Below are 18952 nucleotides of genomic sequence, written 5' to 3' on the forward strand. Positions count from 1 at the left end.
ATGTTAGCAGGCTGCAGAACTGCTACAGTCAGGCAGCCATCTCCCATACGGCTCCTCCTGAGACAGCCAAGTGCAGGGGTGGACACCTGACCTCTGCTCTTCTGCACTCTGCTTCCCTACACTGTGGGATTCTGCCACCAGCCCCATGAAGTTAGGATGTGAATATGCACTAACAACTTTTCTTTCTGCTGCTCTGCCTTCCTCTTTCATGTATTTGCTGTTCTCACCCTCAGCCCATGAAGACAATTCCCAGCAGTATCTTGGGGTGCAGATGACGTCTGCGGTTCTGTGTTTGTTCTAATATTTGCTTTTCTAAATTTTTCATGCAATTTTTATTTTATAAGATTGCATTCAGAACAGCAGATTATCTAAATGCTGGATGAGAGAATTAAGGTAGAAAAAGCCTCCTTTATTTGATGGTCTCTGATAAAAGGCAGTCAATGTCTGTAAAGATTCTTTATCCAGACAGGATCACAGGGAACACAGCCAGAAATGTTGCTAAACTAGAGTTTGGCTCTGGCTCTAAATTTATTCTTCTTTAACACTTCATCTTGGAAAGCCCAGTGAATTTTGAAAAATAAAGTCAATAAATTATAACAGTCAAAACCATCCTGGTCTTTGGTAAATTATTTCAACTTTGGATTTCTTTTTTGGTCCTAAGGGTTAGTTCAAGGGAACTGCTCATGCCAATAGAATGAGGTACATGCATTCTCAGAGTACTAAGTCTATTGTCTTCAAAACAGGCTTTTTAAGATCTTCATAAAAGTAAACGATACCTGGCTATTAGTACCACCCCAGGTGAATATGTAACCTATTTCAGTTTTATATTTTCTATTATGCAGCTACATATGTTTTAGTTTCATCAATATTAGAATCATAGTCAATGTGGAATAGGAAGCAGGATAGTGATAGCAATAGTAGAAATTACACATTTCTATAGCTACTTTAAAACCTTGTATTAATTTGCATTAGGTTTGCATAATTCTATATAGTTGTTGTTTTCAGTTGTTTTACGAGAGGTACAGCAAGTGAGAAAGTGACTTTTTAATTTTTCTTGGCTTGCATTCTGTTATTAGAGGTTACATTTTCATCCTTGTGGATTTTGCTGGTTTTTTTAACAGACAGCCAAAGAGCAAATTGATTGTGATTTGCTGCAGCTGTGGGTTAAACATTTCACTATATATAGTACTATTCACTAGAAAAAAGAAAAAGCAGGCTTCCTTGTAGTGGGCAATAGGCATACACTTAAAATCTAGGGTTGGCAGGCTTGCTATATGCAGGAATCCTGAATTTCTGGGGTGAAAAAATGATCCAAAAAAAACCCACACAAAAATTGTGTCATAGGGTACTCAGTGGGTCTGATTTCAAAAGGTACAACACACCCAGTGAACTCAGGTGCTTAGATCCAAGGTTTCCTGCAAGTCACAGACACATCCAAATGCAACTTTAATGGAAAAGACAGAGAATTTTTGTCTAATAAAGGGAAAACTTAGAATATTTGATAAACCATTTTGCCAATACTGTTTGTGCACAATGTACTAACTTCAGAACTGTGTCTGCAGTATTGTTATATTTAAAAGAAAAAGCAAACTAAGTTATTTTCCTAAGGCTTTGAATTCTCAATGTATATTTTGTATACAGCTTATGCAAAAGAGCTTCTTAGTTTTGAATATACTTCTTAGTTTTGAATATACTTCCCTTTCGATCTCACAAAATTTGCCTGAAGCACTGAGCAAGCTCTCGTAAACATGAGACCATGAAAGTAGCCACACAAGGAAACACAGCAAAGGGTTTTTTCCACTGTAAAAATTGCTCTTTTCCATACAAGAATGCATATCTGCAGGCATGAAATTGAAAAAAAAATTGCACAGATGACAAACTTGAAAAAAAGTAAAGAGATTATTTTAGCATAGCTTGTAAACATTGGTATGAGGTGAATGCTAGGAGTTAATTTTGTGAAGTCAGCGGTTGGCATGAAGAGAAACATTTGTGAACTTTTGCAGATTCTCCAAGTATTATACATTAAGATCCTAACAAGCTGAACTGGGGAAAACCACTCTAAGTTATTTCAAGTCTTTCCATTTCCCAAGTGGCAGTCCTTTTTATTTTCTAACGTTTTGGCTTTCAGTTGTATTTTTTTGTCCTTTGCTTTTAACAGTATTTATTTACCCATGTCCATGCACAATCCAGTTTCAACTAAAATTTTCAGTTCCAGTTTTGCCTGCCTTGTCTATGCACTGCCCTTCCTGAAGCACTTGTTTTGAATTGGAACTACCCCAAATTTCTTGTATTTTCTTTCAGTATGAACTATGGCTGTGGTTTCTCAACACATTATTTCCAGAAAGTTGTGTAGCATGCTGTACACCACATCAGTGAACTGATTCTGCTGAAAAATGACCTGGCAAAAAAGAGTTCTTTTTATGTGAACTCAGTCTGATTCACTGTGAGGCCACACAAGGAGTTGTGCTGGCACAGCTTCAAAGTAACGTGCCATGCTGTGGGAACAGAGCAGGGAAGGTCCAGGAGCATTTGAAGCCGTGTCAACCTTCCCCCACACCCCATACACAACGTGCTGTGCAAGCCCTGCCAATTCCTTTATTTTCATCCAACAGCCTTGCTGTGTGCTGTCTCTCCTCAGATCCATCTGCTCCTTACATTGTTTACTTCCCCGGATCTACGTTTCCCTTTTATCACCTCTCCACCCTCTCAGGTTTTCCCCCCAGAAGAAATCCACTTCTATGAAATTCGCTGGCTGACATCCATATGCAAATTTCTGCAGATTCGCTGAAAGTACATTATTCAAATAGCCGCTGGTCCTCTTTACTTTGTTAAACAAATGAAGACAGAAACAAAAAAGACTGAGTACCTATATTTGCATTAGCATTTTGCACATTAATTTGTTAAAGACTCGGTGCTAACCCTACCCAAACCAAAGCACTACCACTTTCCTAGAAAAGAGTGGGAAGACTCCTTTGAATGCTTGGTTTACTTCACATCCTCAGGTCCTGGCAATTGCAGGAAGGATCCTGCTCTAGAGCCATACCCTTGAAATGTTCAAACAAAGCCTACACTGCTTCAGCAACAAGACTCTCTTCCCACACATCTATTTATAGATTGCTCCTGTTGATGGGGATTTTTAAATCATTCTTTCCCTCTTCATTCAGTTGTTTTGATTTTTGACTATGCACAGACACAGAAAAGAGGAATTACTTGATAGAACATTCCTTAGCAACTGCAGTTCTAAAAAGGAAACTGTCAACCCTGATGCTTTTAAAAGCTTCTAGTGGGGCCAATTCACATAAATATACCTGGAAACTTATTCCCCTTCTATTTTACTAGGACACTTCAATGCTTCACTTCTCCCCATGATTTTAATTCAAGTTCCTGATTTCCTGTCTGGCCCTGTGTTTGCAAACTCATAAAAGCTCTGGTTACTGAACACATTCCCAAGGTTATCAACCTGAACTAACCTCTCTCTGTCTCTGTCCTAGCCAAACTATGGAGAAACCTTCCCATAGGTCATTTTTGTATCCCTCCAGGTCTCATCTCTGGCTGGCTTTCCTTAGCCCTCCTGTCTAAATGTGAGAGAAGTGTAGCACAGCATAATTCAAGCTGGACTTGCCTTGACAGTTGTGTTTCTTTTGTCCTCTTTTTCTATTTGTGCCATGCTCAGAGATTTATTTGCTACAGGCATGACAAAGCCCTGTGCAGGACAGCTGGCCATGATTTCTGCTGGTGTGTTGCACCACCCCCAGGTCTTACACTTTATTTAGCAATTCCTTGGCAATCACGGCAGATGATATTGCTTTGTCATTAGGCTGTGACACAGAAATGTTTCATGCATTCTTACTGGAATTTGAATGTGCTAATTCCTGAGAAACATTTTCCAAAGCTGCAACATAAGTAAGCTAATATTTGTAATTGCACACAGATGTATGTACATCAGTTTCTCACACAGATATATATGCTTTATTTTCCATAGCAAATACTTTTTTTTTGTTTCACATTATTTTTTTATATTCCCACAGCAATTACAGATATTTTTCCCTTCCTGGATTCTAGTTAATACCTTGTTATACCTCCCTTTCTCCACTGCATTTAACCCTGGTTTAAGTACTGGTTTTGTTTCTTCACACTTAAATGTGCACACCAGTTAAAGCCCATCCAATTCACTTTTCAAGCACATGCTGAAGCTGAACATGACATTTACAGTCTTTACTGTGCCCTTCACTTCTCTGGTATTCTTTATTCTGATCCTCTGCATCAGCTTTGTTCTTCATATTTAGTAAGTTTTAATTCAAATCAGGAATGAAAATGCAGCTTCTATTGGAAGCAAATAATTCCATTACACTGTTGCTGGCATTGGCCCAGTGAACTCACTGATGTAGTTTTCCTGGAGTGAGTACTTGCAATAAAATCAGCAGGAGCATTTCCACTGGAAAAGTTACATAAGTGTATGTGTATCTCAAGGATCAGAGCTGCATATCCAGCTCTTAGGGTTTAAGGTCAAGTTCTTTGGGTCACCACAGAGAGATGCCATTGCAATCAAAAGCTGCTGTCTGGTTGCTTTCCTTGTTCCCTACCCAGCAGAGAAAGGCTTTCATTCTTTGCAAGGAAGTCTTTCTCAGAGTGTGGTTATTGCTGTACCCCTGCACAGCCCTGACACCATTCTTCCCTTGAGCCTGTTCCTTGCTGTCCTAACCACAAATATAAACAACAAATCTTTCCTAGCATCCTTTTCCACTGGCAAACTATTAAATTCTCTTTTGTCTCCCTGCGTTTTCCCCTGCTTTTGGTAGCACAATTCTAATTTGTCCAAGCTTTCCTTCTCTTTCAGCACAAGCTCTCTGCTGTTCTTTGCCCTAGCTCAAACCTCCTCCACCTGGTCTGTAATTCCCCTGAAACCTGGCACCCAAATCCAAACACAATGTTGCAGCCAAAGCTGTTCTGATGAGCGGCTGGGTCACTTCACACGGGCTGTTCAGGCTCTCCTAGGTGTCACTTCTCTCTTGCAAGACCAGCACAGCATTACTCACATCTGCTCTGCCTGCAACCCTCAGATCCTTCCCATCAGGGCTGCAGTTCAGCAGAAGGGATCCCGTTACCTCGGTTGGAAGCTGACTGTTCCTGCCCAAGTGAAGTTCATTGTATTGGTTTTCGTGGAGTTTTCCCCCTTACTACTCACTTCAATTTGTGTGAGCCCTCTTCTTTTCTGACCAATAGTTGAGGCTCCTTTTTTGCTGGGATTGCTAGCTCACCCTGCAGCAGCAAGGACAGGGGAACTGGTGTAGTTCTCTTTTGCTGCACATGAAAGCATACTTGCAAGTTTATAAATCAATAGGTTTGCCTCATCTGCCACTGAAGCTAAGGGCAGGGGGGACTTTGTGACTGGTTTAACCTCAACCATACTGCATTACTATATTTAATCATTTCACCTATATATTCAAATGTACACTGTGAGTGGGTGAAGGAATCTGCTGTGATTCAGAGTCAGGGTGTGTCCCAGCCTGCTGATCAACATTCAAGTATGAAGGAGAATTCTTAGTGCTTCTAAGTCAGGAGAGCTAATGACTGCCACACACCTACTCTCTTAATGGAACCATTGCCCTGGAAGACAACAACTGAGGTCAAACCATCCCTTGACTGGGCCCATTTTCAAAAGACATGTTTGCAAGCCTCAAATTTGACCTCTCTTCCTTCCATGGACACAGACTAATCCTGGGTAAAATCTAAAGGGACCATGAAGCAGACCCACATTCTTCTCACGCTCTGGAGGTGAACAACTTGTCCTGTGTTACCACACAAGGAAGTAGAGGTGCACACTCACAGTGGAGCAGCTGGCAGTGACAGGAGGTGGAAAGAGACAGTGGAAAGCTGGGGGACACTGGGAGAGAAGCTGTAGGAGAAAGGCATGGCAGGGGAGGGGCAGAGGAAGCAGAGACAGGAGGGAGAAAAGTAGAGAAAGGGGTATCACAGGAGTCAAAATGTTTCCCTGTCATCCTGACCTCAACACTTTTTCTGAAGAAATCCTTTAGAAAGGAATCTCTGCAGGGATTCTCCTTGTGGAGCTTCCCTAGAGCCATCACAACTGCCCCCTGAAGTGGTAACTCCCTGACAATTTCCTACATCCCAGAAATCTCGAGTACTGAAATCAAGTCAGGACCATACAAAAAGAAGGAATAAAGGGCATTAGGACCTGCAAGCTCCAGCATCACTGGTTCATGTAATGTTACAACTCTTACAACTCCCGTTTATGAGGTTAAAAAAATAATGATTCACAAGACTGGCTGTCACCTGGAATGATTTAACCAGGCCATCCCTAATGTAAATGACATTGACTCACATTTCCAGATGTAGGTGGAACTGGCAATTGTCTTTTCCTCATAATTGTCTTAACTTGCTTTGCTAGTCAGAAATAGTTTACTAGATTATATTTCAAATCTGGTAATCATTAGAGGTACATTCTTTCCATAGATGTTTGTATTTGTAGTTGATGGAACATCTAGGACAGAATTTGACCTACAATCTTAGATATGTAGCAGCAGCCTAAACAGAAATACATGTAGTTAAATCTGAACCAGAACTAAAGTAAGATTTCTTGATATATGCACAAAATTTAAAATATGAATGCACATGTTGGGACAGACAAGATTTTTGTGAGGGTTTTTTTTCCCTTACACCTGAAGTTTCAGATTACTTACCTTTAAGCAATCCTTTAATTAAATTTAATACAATAGCATTCACTTAGATAAAGCAGAAGAAAAACCTCTAAATAACAGGATAAAAGAAATGTTGGAAATCTCTAAAAAGTTTAATCAAAAATAGTATACTTAAACTGAGAAAATTATGAAATATCATCCCCCATTGATTTTCATACAAAAAGTGCTTGGACTCTCCTCCTCCTCCTTCTGTCTGTCTGTTGTGTCCCAAGGCACAGGTTTATCCAGCCCCTCACGATTGAACCCCCTGTGTGATGTTGCAGTGACATCAGGGGCTGAGCTGCCTGCAGTGGTATGTTGTGACTTCCAGCACAGAGATTCGACCCAATTACTGTGACCTGACACACTTGCAATCTAGTACAGCCTCAAGTCTCAGAGCAATAGCCCCTGAAACCACCAGAGACTCATGTGAAAGCTGAAACCAAGCCAAACAAGACTGAATTAAACCCAGGAGACAGGTATTCTGAAAAACCATAATTACATCACACAGTTTGCTGATCCATGCTTACTTTGCTTGTTGGAGGACTTTGGGTGAGATACCCACATGCTTTTTAAGAACAGAAGTGTTGACAATCCAGGAGGAAATGACAGGGCTGATGACATCCTGCCCTGAGCAGCCATCAGGGACATAACACAATCCATGAGCTGACTGATGGGTGGGGAGTGAAGCTGCACTGCAGAGCCGAGTGGTGGCAAGGTGAGGTGCAGCCCCCTGAGCAGATCCATGATGATTCTGCCTCTGCCAGGGAGGGGTTACACTGCAGAAGCTGATACAGCTTATAGGGGGAGGTGAGGAAACATCAGACATTCTCAGTGTGTTTAAGAACCCCATGTACACATCTTATGCACCAGGATTTTGCAATATTCATAATAAAGCAGAATCACAGGACAGTCAGGTTGGAAGGGACCACGGTGGGACATCTGGTCCACCCTCCCTGCTCATCCCAGAGCACATGGCACAGGATTGTGTCCAGATGGTCTTTGAGTATCTCCACTGAGGGAGACTCCACACCCTCTCTGGACAATCTGTCCAGTGCTCAGTCACCTGCACAGTAAAGTAGTTCTTCCTCATGTAGTTGGCATTTAACAGGGGTTTTCCTCACTTTCCAGCCTTATAAAAGCTTGTGAACAAAGCTTCTGTTTCTGCACCTTCCCTGTTTTTGCCTCCTACACTCTTTTTCACTACTATTGAGAACCAGAATCCCTAAACTGAAAATACAATAATAATGTGCTATTTCTGGGGGGAGAAAAAAAAAATTAATTACCCAAATACAAGAATGTACCCTATAAACCTCAGCAGCCTAGTGTCTTTATTCCAAAAGAGAAGTCACGGATAACTGGACTTAAAATGAACCACTTGAGGACAAATTAACCATTGGACTATTTTGTAAATTCCTGTATATTTCAAGTTCATTGCTTGTGTGTTGCTATAAATAAATGTGTACTATCTAGGACAGTGATGAACAGTGACTGCAGTACCCTGGAAATTCAATACTGAGTAGTTTTGTTTCTAATCAAATCCTTTGTTCTGTCATCAACTTCCAGAAAGTGATCTCTACATAAATAATAATAAATAATAAATAGTGCTATTATTATTACTCTAATATTAACTATTTTTTCCCATAATATTCTTTTCAATGCTCTTAGGAGGTAAAGTTAGTTCTCCTGTGGAAAAGTGGACACAGACAAGAAGGTGGGCTCTGCTGTGACTACCACTATTGAAGAGCCAAGAGAAGTTCTCTCAGGTAAGACTCTTAAGCAGACTGGTCTGGTATCTGAGTGTTCACAGTAATGACTCTGTTCTCTCCAGAAGGGAGCAGCATGCAGGCAGGGAGAATGGGAACAAGAATCTTTAAAGCAGTGATCTCTGACAGGAGTTTGGGGGTAGATACAAAAGTGTGACATAGCTGTCAGGGAAGCAAATCATGAGAGGGTCCTTAGCCTCTCTTCAGAGGCAGCTCATAGGGGAAAAAACCAACTCGTAGGAAAAAACAACGTTTTCACAGCAGACAGAAGAGAAGAAAATACAGAGGCAGCTGTGGTGAAGCAGCTGGGATTCAGTCTCACAAGAGCTTCCCATCCCAAGGGAACAGGTGAAGCAGCCAGGATACAGGTTCCCAAGAGATTTTCCATCCCAAGGGAATGGCTGGAGGGCTTGCTCCCTCTACTGGAGCATCCTAATAGACCCACAAGAGACTTGCTGATTTGACACACTCTCAATCCCACAGCAAAGCTCTCAGAGTAGGAAATAAAAATGTGGTGATTACCATTGCTGGCTTATTGTCACAAGAACTTTTTTTTAAAGACTATGTAGCTCAACATGCAGCTGAAGGCAGAGGGGAGAGAGCTATTTCATTGCTTTTGTTTTGTAAAGAATCAAAATAAGGCATACAAATAAAACTCTGTATTTTTCAAGTCATAATTCTGTCAGTTCAGTCAAACTGGAGCACAGGAAAAGCAGGCAGACCTTTCCAGTATCTCATGTAATGCAGAAGAGCAGCTCTTGCTGTATGACCTTTGCTCCAGGACAGCCTGGCCTTAAACACATGGGCTCACAAATAAATAGCCTATTTCTGCAGGAGGCAGAGTAAACATCTCCCAAAGCATCTCCAGACAAACACAGCGTCACCAATGGGTTATTGAGCACTCTCACGTCAGGTGAGATGGTCAGAGCAGCCTGAGGCACAGTGACAGCAAGAAACCATGACTCAGACACTCACTGACACTGCTCCACTCTTGCTTGAAAGAGTTGGTGGCTGAGACTCCTCTTCCTCTTTTGTAGAATCAGGGTCACCTTTGGCCTCTGAGATTGCAGGATCTTGCACTTTGCAGCTCAGCTTTCTCTCTGCTGAATGAGAGTTCAGGAACCCTTATTTCTTCGTGCCTTTTTAGACCTTAGGTTACACCATCTTGGTGTGGAATCTGCCTTCTGCATGCAGCATCGGATATTTGGTAGAAAGACCTCCAATTTTAGCTAACCATTACAGGCGTGATAGTAAAAAAAGTAAAACATTTGGCTAAAAACTCATCTAGATATATTTTAATGAATTTTGTGGCCTCTCCAGTTGACATGGTTTTTCATTTGCCAACTTTCTGTCATCCCAGTGAACATCTTGGTCCACTGGTGCTCCATCACCCTATGAATTCGATGGAGGAAATGGAAACCAAGCTCTGCAGCAGTGACAAAGAGGAAGCCTTCAAAAGAGAATTACCTTACTGTACAGGAGAAATAGACTTCACAGCTTCTGGGAAGAACCATGGAAAGGTATGGGCACTGAGGAGTTTTAACTCTCTTACAGTACTGCTGCTCTTAGCAGTAAACTCACAATCTCCAACAGTGAGGGTCAGTGTGCCACAGAGTGGGGCACCACGTTATGCCCCAAGTGAGGACCATGCCTTCCTGAACATGAGTGTGGTCTAAAACATAGCCTTTTAATATTCTGAAATCAATCACTTGATTTACATGATACAAGTACAGGTGATCACTTTTCCCTTAAAATAAAAATCAGTTATGTGCCCTGCTTCCTTCATTTTGTATCCTTTCCTCAGTTTAAGCCACCAAAAATCAATCACTATTTTTACATTTCAGACATACTTTTGAGCTGTTTCAAGGTTTTCCTTGAAGTTCTCTCTCTGTTCTGCTGACATGCAAAGAGGGATGTATATGGACTAACCCACCTCCTCATTAGTCCCATGCACAAGTTAGTACTAGAGCAGAAGGAATTCCTAGGAATTCCTGAAATCTGCCCCAAGGTTTTGTTTCACCATAAAGTCTTAAGCAGAAAACCAAAATATATACAGAACTGGAAGAAGCAGTAGATTAATGTAATGTGTCCTCAAAAAACAGGTATGAAATCAGGCGAATATTTCAGCTTTTGCAGAAACAAAAAACACCTACAAAATTTGTTGGCTTTCCTAGGCTGCCATGAAACTGAAGGCAATTCAAGAGAAAGCTGTAAGGGAGAGTGTGATTTGTCAGTCTGCAATACAGAACTAACCCATAGAACTGACCCAATGAGTGAGGTGGCAATTATACAGAAGTCTGCTAAGTTAATTCAAGTATTCAGTTCTCTGTCAAATCTTGCTCAAATAATTTTTTCTTAAATATCCCAGTTGATGATAATTTCCCTTTGCGTTTACCATGAACAGACTCTTTACTGTGTCTTTCCATACTGTTGTTATTCATTGGGTTTTTCTTGTGTTTGTTGAAGTTTATGAAGGTCCAGAGTACCATTCACCCTGGAATCATATTTGAAGTTATGCTCAACAAGTGGAAGCTACCTACTCCCAATTTGGTTATCTCTTTAGTAGGGGGAGAAGAAGATTTTCAGATGAAGCCTTGGCTACGGGACACCTTAAAGAAAGGATTTATAAAGGCAGCTGAAAGCACAGGTGAATGCTTTAGACTTTAAAGAAGAAATTTTTATTCCTGATGGATTCTCATACCTAGCTCCCAGTGATCTGGTAATGACAATGGGCCTGCTCACATGATTATTTTTGAAAATTTAAGACTTAGCTGAATGCAACCTACATGTAAATACCTTTGAAAATGAAAATTATTGTATTATAGTAGCAAAAATAAGTTCTTTCAAAGCAAATCACTCTAGGTAACCATTTCTGGAGTGTGAAATTTCTGATATTATTCCCTCAGAGGTGACACTAGAAATATAGCTTCAAAATGGGACAAAATAAATTGCCCCTCTTTTGTTCCATAACAAAATAATTCTGAGGAGAGCAGAGCAATTTGACTTCAACAAGAGTGAATTTAGGTCAAAAATAAGAATTTTTGCATTCTCGCCTGAAAAATACAGTGAAAATATCTGTGAGCATTTCACAGCAAGCTCTTGGTTTATCTTCACTGCTCCAGACAAGATTGTACCAGTTTTGCTTTTTGTAATGAGACAGCCCAGTACCAGAGCTCTTTTTTGGTACTTTTGTGCCACACAGATATTCTCTATCTCCATCCTTCTGTACCAGGCAGCATCAAGATCCCCAGTTTCTTCGTGTTACAGATTTGAAAAAGGTCAGCTTGCTTTTTACCTAGGGTTCTCCAAATTCCTTGTCACTGTAACAACACTGCTGTAAATTCTATTATCCTGAAAAATTCACGCTCCACACATCCACAAGAACAGGAGAAAGAACTCCAAATTAGGCAGGTTGCACCTGAGCTCTTCTGCTAAGAGAGGTGACTGCACGGAACTTTTTAGGCCTCAGTTCAAGTCAACAACGTCCCTGATTCTGCCCCTTTCCTCTTCCTCGTAAACCCCTCAGACCTGCCTGGTACAGGGATGTTTCTGCTCATAGGTAGACAGTGAGTAACTCCAGAGTGGACACAGCAGTCTTGATGAACATATTAACATCAAAGTAAAGATGGCCATGTTGCATCACATGATATACGAAGAATGTTTGCTTGAGCTCACAATTTCTTCTTGTTTTCCTTGTTAAAGTCTTATGTACTTTGCATGTATTTTAATTCTAAAAGCTATAGCCCACCAAGACCTGCCTTCATTTTATCTATTTTAAAAAACCACTTAAATACAGTACTGTAAGTAATGCTACTTGACACACAAACACATTGCAATACAAAGAAATTCCCTGACTGCTTTTTCAAAACAATTTCAGGTGCCTGGATCTTCACCAGTGCTCTGTGTGTAGGAGTGACAAGGCACTTGGTGCAAGCAGTGCGAGATCTTGCCCTGGCCAGCACCTCATCCACCCTGAGCGTGATTGCCATAGGAATAACTTCACTCAGGGAAATCCAGCACAGAGAAATCCTGGAAAACGCAAAGGTACTGCTCTCCTATTCTTTTGTTTGGGTGGAAGCCGCACCCTTACAGAATTTGTAACTCGTTGGCAGAACAACTTTGATATAACTTTAAATAAACAAACCGAAGGGGGGTTTGAGCTGTGTTTTGGGAGGAAGCAGGAACAGAGCTCAAGGGTTGCTGGATGATTCTGTGCCCCCTGTGCCCAGCGGGTGGCAGCATTAGGCATCAGCAGAGCGAGCGGCACAGGGTTGAACGTCAAGAAAATATCCCAGAATAAGGGACTTTGCATGTATTTCTCCTTTGTCCATTTACTGCAGAAGCACTTAGTCCTATCTATTACATAAACACTGCAAAAAGCACGTTTTATATTATGAGACACCAGACATAAATATTTCAGGACAAATTTTTCTTTAAGTAGCCAATGAATTGGTATTTACTACACAAAAAGTTGCTCAATACAACAGGTCAAAAATACCAGCCATGCTGGATTTCACCTAGTTATAGGGAATCCTCAAACTGTGTCAAAGGAATCAAAGTTCTTGGGAAGAAAACAAAAACAACACACCAACAAATAAAAAACCTCACCCAACAAAACTGTTGCTGAAAGTGTTGCTGCTGAATGGACACAGAAGTGGAGAGGAAAAAAAGAAATAGCATTCCCTTCCTGTCACTGGATATACAGGCTGTCCTAAGTGGAATATTATAACAATAACATAGGTCTTTAATGACAGCGAATGACAGTTTCTCTGTACTATTTCATACCCTGCAGAAGCTAAGAAACAAATTACAAAGATAGCCCTTTAAATTCATGCTTAGTTTTTTTCTCACACAGGCCTGAAAGTACCAGCTAGAGGCTGAGAGACTGCCAGACCATATCAGCAACTTATTGTCATTGGTCTTTTTTACTTTTTTTTTATTTTTTTGCCAATGACAGCTACCTGTGTGCTCTACCAGGTGGGACTCTTTAGCTGGAAGACTTTAACCTATCTGTGTGGCAACTGGGCCAAAAGGGCCTGAAAGGAAAGAATTTGGTTCATCCTGTTTGTGAATTTTGTTCAGGGAAGTTTGCAAATGCAAACTATTTCACCTTCCTTCTAGGCTAAGTGATCAAAATGCATCTGGATCTTTCCCTATCAGCAGCTACAAAACAAGTGCACTCTCTTTTTATTTTCTCCCCTTCAACTAAAGCCCAAATTTTTTGTCAAGGGATATTTTGCAAAGAGCATTCCTGACCCTCTGACTTCTGGCACAGCTTACACTCAAAGATATTTTGGTTTTTAGTCAGTAACTTAAAGACAAAGGAACTACAGACAGGGATGTTGATCTAAACCCAACTCTCTTTATATTTGGCACTAACACAGGCAGCTTGTTGTATAAAATAGGGCTAACAACCCCCACTAGCAAGGAGAAAAACAAGCCCTGAAATCAGTGGATTATTCCTGTTGTAGAAAAGCAGATGGGATTTAGTTTCTTTATGTAGGAAAACCTAATTCTCTATTTACATAACTAATTTTTATATAGTTTTCACAGCTCTTGTGTTCAACTCTAATTGGTTAGTCGTTTTTTGCTACTTAATTTATTGGTTAGTAAATGGCATTTTACGTGTTTACCAAATTTCTCTATTTTTGGATAGTTTACATAATTTTTTACAGATGCTCATGGGGCAGATTTCTTGGTTTTGTAGGTGTGAACGGCTCTATTACTAGAATAGTTTGTTTTGTTAGCTGACTTTTTATTCCTTTGATTCTTTCTTATGGGAACTTATAGGCTTAGTTGGTAATTCAACAGAACAAGGCCTAATTTTATAAAACCTTTCTTTTATAATATCTTTACCTATATACAACACCCTCCCATCTCTTCTGTGCTAATGGTATGCTTTAAACATCATTGAAAGATCACTTCCACGTTTTCAGGGAATAGAGAGGAAAATCCCCAAAGGCCTTTTTCAATTGGTTGTTGTGTCTCAGGGTCCTAATCAAAGGCCAGATCTTTGGTGAGGAGGATTAATGTTACATGGCAGCAGAATAGAGGCACACCCTCTGTCAAAGCAAAATCTGAAGGAAATTAATTATGGCAAGAAGCTTTCCCCAAGGAAGGAGAGACAGAGAGAAGAAAGTGAAAGAAACATGCAAGTTTACTGCTTTTCAGTGTGAGGAAAATGCAATACACAGTGACAACTGCCAAGATTTTAAACAGTTGTGTTAATCTACCTGCTTGCAAGAGAACAATGATTAGGAAAATGAAAAAGAATAATCAGACATTCACAGCCTGGAATGCTGTATCAAAGTGGATGGGCAACAGATAGAAAGATTTATTAAGGAAGCAAGGGGAGTTTGAAAAAGTGTACATATAGAAGCCCATGTGTAGTGCAATATTTAGAACAAAAGACTGCAGCATGGGTTCTGTTTTACCTAGAAGAGGAGTTTGTGTAAAAAAAAATTAATAAATAATTAAAAGGTATAACACCACTCACCCAAAATAAAAGAAGATTCCCCTTTCTAAAATCTATTTGCCACTCTCTCTTTTAGAATGCAATTTCCAAACAGAATAACCATCAGATTTCATAAAGGCTGTCAATTAAGTAAAGCTGTGTATAAATTGACAGGGACATGGCGCATGCTAACTCATTCACTGGCCTAAACATGGACAAAACGCTACTGAAATGAATAGTTTGCCCCTCTTTACCCCAGCTGAGGCTTCACATCATACACAATTATCATGTCTCATGGCCCCTTTCCATTTGTCCAATAAACCATTCCAAAACCTGCATTCCAGAGATGATGATTGATATCACTATATTTTGCAGAGGCCAAGAGGGAAACTTCACGGACTCCAGCTATCAGTCCTGCCAAATCTGGCTGCTTCCAGAAGGAACAGGTTTTCCATCTTCACCCTTTTTTAAAGGTCTATCAAAGTGTCTCCCAGGTGATGAGCTGTGTCAGGGTGCAGACAGCACAGAAACGGAGAGGAAGGATGTTAAAACACGGGCTGGGCTTTGCAGAGAGCACTGACATCTCCCCTCCTCCCTCTAGAGTGAAAGCCTTGTACGCTACCAGTCAGATGACAGCACCCAAGGCCCACTGTATTCCTTGGACCACAACCACTCCCACTTCATTTTGGTGGACCACACCGCACCAGAGGAGCCAGACGGAACCACCAAGCTCCGCCTGGCCTTGGAGAAGCACATCTCGGAGCAGCGCACGGGATACGGGGGTGAGCAGCCTCTGGGGAGCCATCCAACCTGAGCCATGCTGACAGCATGGTCCTAGCCCTAGCCACCCCCAAAGGGGGCTCCAGCTCTCAAAAGGGCCTACAGAGGCAAGACCAAGTCAAGACATTTGTCATCATGTGAGAGGCACAGTGATGGTAACTTCTGAAGTCGAGAAAGCTGCTCTTTGAAGCAAAAATCTGGGCTTTTATTGCATCTCCTTAAATGTAGCTCAAAGCTGGTCTTCAAAAGCACAGCTCAAATTGCCTTAAAAGACAACATACAGAAAATAAATCCAGCTTCAAGTGCCTTTACCAGTGGTTCCAAGAGATTGATAGTCACTGTTGTATAGTTTCATCCCCTCTCACACACAGGGTCTTGAATTGCTCCCACAATGGAAGAAAAGATTTGTTCCAAAGCCCTCTGAAATATTTTAAGCCATATTTGTTTAGGGATAACATCTTATCCTGGCTAAACACCATAGCATCTAATGCCCATCTGAATCTGTGATCTTTTTTGTAATAAGAACTGAGTATTGGGCAGGTCTCCTACTATTTGTGGAAAAAAACTCAGTGGTCAAGAGATTTTTACCTTTGCTTTGTGTCATACATGCAGTGCTAGCACAGCTGAAACAGGAGAGAAAGCTCACTTGCTCACAACTGTGTGCATCAATGGAATCTCCACTTACACAGCCCATGGGGGTGGTAGCACAGAGGTACCTGAGAGCACAAACACACCTGAAGAATCCTTACCTGGTGACTCAGAGGGGAACAACCACAGGCAGGCTGTAAGGGTAGCCTGAGGTTGCAGTGCAGAGAGTTACAAAGCAGCCTCTTTCTGCTCACCAGCCAAATCTGATTGAACAAATCTCAGGGGAACATAATTCTGACAAACAATACTGATTCATATGACAAATACTTTGCTGGAACATACTGAATTCAGTGTTATCTTCTATTAACAAAACCAATGTCATTCTTTTAAGCTAATTTATAAACAAGCTGAGCAAAGCTATGTACAACATTTTAATAAGGTCATGTGGAATTTCCCTGGTTAAAAAAAAACAAAACAAAACAAAAAAAAAACAACCAAACTAGAAGTCTTTAAGAATAATTTATATATATATATATTTTTTTTTTTTTACTGAATATTTTTCTCAATTGAGGACTTTCCAGATTCACAGCGTAAAGTCAGAATCCACCTGACTCTCCTCTGACTAAATTTTAACTAAATAACTAAATCTATGGCAAATGAAGAATATTTGTAGCCTTAACCATACTTGAGGAGCCTGTAGTCCCAGAGGTCACTCTTCAAAGAGCATCACGTTAGAGAGGTGTGATAATGCCATGCCGTTCAGTAAAACAAATTAAGTTTCTTGCCAACCATATCCTGGCTACAGCTCAGTCCAACCTTATCTCTGTAGTCATCTCAAAAGAGATAGAAAAAATACCAAGTAGAGATCTGTAGTGAGTTTTGGGAGATCTACAAAGGGAAACATCAAAAAATTGTTTGAACCAAATGCCTTTTATCTTCCATCTGAAAGAGGCATTAATCTCTTGATATTACTGGTTTGATTGAGCTCCTTCAGGCTAATGTATAGTCACCTTTGCATTGCAGAATTCAGCATTTACATGAAAAACCATCCAAAACTCTGTGGGCCTCTGTGGGAGGATGGCTTAGGACAGGGACCCTGACCTCCTTTCTTTCCCCAGTACCATGACATGTTAAATATTTCATTAGCATTTCTTTTAAAAGTATCAGACTGTGTTATTATTAATCACCACACCAGGCTGTGCTGAATGAAACTTTAAGCTGTTTAAGCAGAGTAATAAATACACGGTTCCTATCATCTTTTATCTGACTCATCCTGCCCAGTCTACACAGTCAGCCTCTTCATATTCTTAAATCCTCCTTTCAGAAGGCTTTTGTCCTGGATTCCAGTCCCCCTGCCAGCACACACTGGGCACATGCATAACACCCAGGACAAGCTGAGAGCTTTTCACCTCTAACTGTGTCTTACTGGTAGATGCCTCTCTGGAAACCCACCAGCCTTGTGCTGTACCCTAGTGCAGCTCCATTGCTCCCCAGCCTGACAACACTGCAGTAAATCAATAACTTAAAAAGCCAGCAGTGGCATGACACACAGAGTGCCAATCTCCATATTTTGCAGCTGAGGTCAGAACAGCCTGGACAGCTTGCCTGGGATCACACAAAATTTCCAAGGCAAAGGTGCCTTTGTGCTGAATCCTAGGCCCTCTGTTAAGTCAGTGTTATTCTCTTCCCTTGCCACATCCTTCTGCAGGTTCACGTAGAGACCAAAACAGCACATAAGAGGAGAAATATTTTCAAGGGGTCAGCCAAACAGCAGTAATCTTGTGAAAGCTGTTACTTTTTAAAAATTAAACCTTCTGTTTCACAGGAACAGGTAGCATCGAGATCCCTGTGCTTTGCTTGCTGGTAAATGGAGGACCAGGCACACTTGAGGTAAGAAGCTGTTTTCAGCTTTAGAAAAATAAATTAACTGGTGCCAAGTAATTAATGGAAAATTTGGCTGTATGACAAACACATCTATTGGCACTTTACATGAAGTCAAAATTCACATCTATACACTATTAAGAACTGAATTCTGTTAATATTAAATTTGAGAGTATTTGTTTGGGACAAATATTTATTTTTGAATAGGCACCAGCTGATCATTAAAACTTCCATTGCTAGCTTGTCCAGTGGGATGAAAGAATCCAAACCCAAAACAAACCCACAGAAACCAGCTCCAGATACAGGGAAACAGAAATACTCTGTTATAACTTGAGAACATACACCAAAAAAAAAAAAAAGAGGAATCTTTTAGTGCTGTTCAGCCACAATGACACAACTGTCTGTTCCAGAGCTCAGAGGAAGCACAAGACCAGGTATGCTGTACCTGCCATTTAAAATGGGAGTGTCCTGGTTCCACTGAGCAAAACTACATGGTAGGATTGAAGACTGGAGTGTTGTCTGATAATAATCCCAAATCTTCTCCAGGAAAGGATCAGTTTTGATTTTTTTTTTCCTGTGTGGTTCTACAACTTAAAGAACCTGTTAACAAGGAGATAGTCTTTGATTTTTATTCTACTTTACTTATCTTTTTTATAATACTGTCAGTCTAGAAAACCTTTGGACAGACATAATTTAACTATAATTTAAGGTTTCTAAGTTCTGAGACTGTGACATGCAAGCTGGTAACCCCTTTCCAGAATAATGACTCCTTTCTGGGGATGTTT

General features: G+C 40.6%; 1 protein-coding gene across 1 annotated transcript in view; it reads left to right on the forward strand.

Annotated features, from left to right (window-relative positions):
- The first annotated feature begins 9867 nt into the window (after positions 1–9867).
- Positions 9868–18952, forward strand: part of TRPM5 (transient receptor potential cation channel subfamily M member 5) — a 35337-nt gene continuing 26252 nt past the window's right edge. The window contains exons 1-5 of the mRNA XM_066552342.1: positions 9868–9984; positions 10931–11111; positions 12342–12508; positions 15520–15700; positions 18112–18176. Of these exons, the coding sequence (XP_066408439.1) occupies positions 9868–9984; positions 10931–11111; positions 12342–12508; positions 15520–15700; positions 18112–18176 (711 nt within the window). The remainder of the gene's footprint in view (positions 9985–10930; positions 11112–12341; positions 12509–15519; positions 15701–18111; positions 18177–18952) is intronic.

This window comes from Molothrus aeneus, chromosome 6, assembly GCF_037042795.1.
Source record: "Molothrus aeneus isolate 106 chromosome 6, BPBGC_Maene_1.0, whole genome shotgun sequence".
NCBI classification, from domain to species: domain Eukaryota; kingdom Metazoa; phylum Chordata; class Aves; order Passeriformes; family Icteridae; genus Molothrus; species Molothrus aeneus.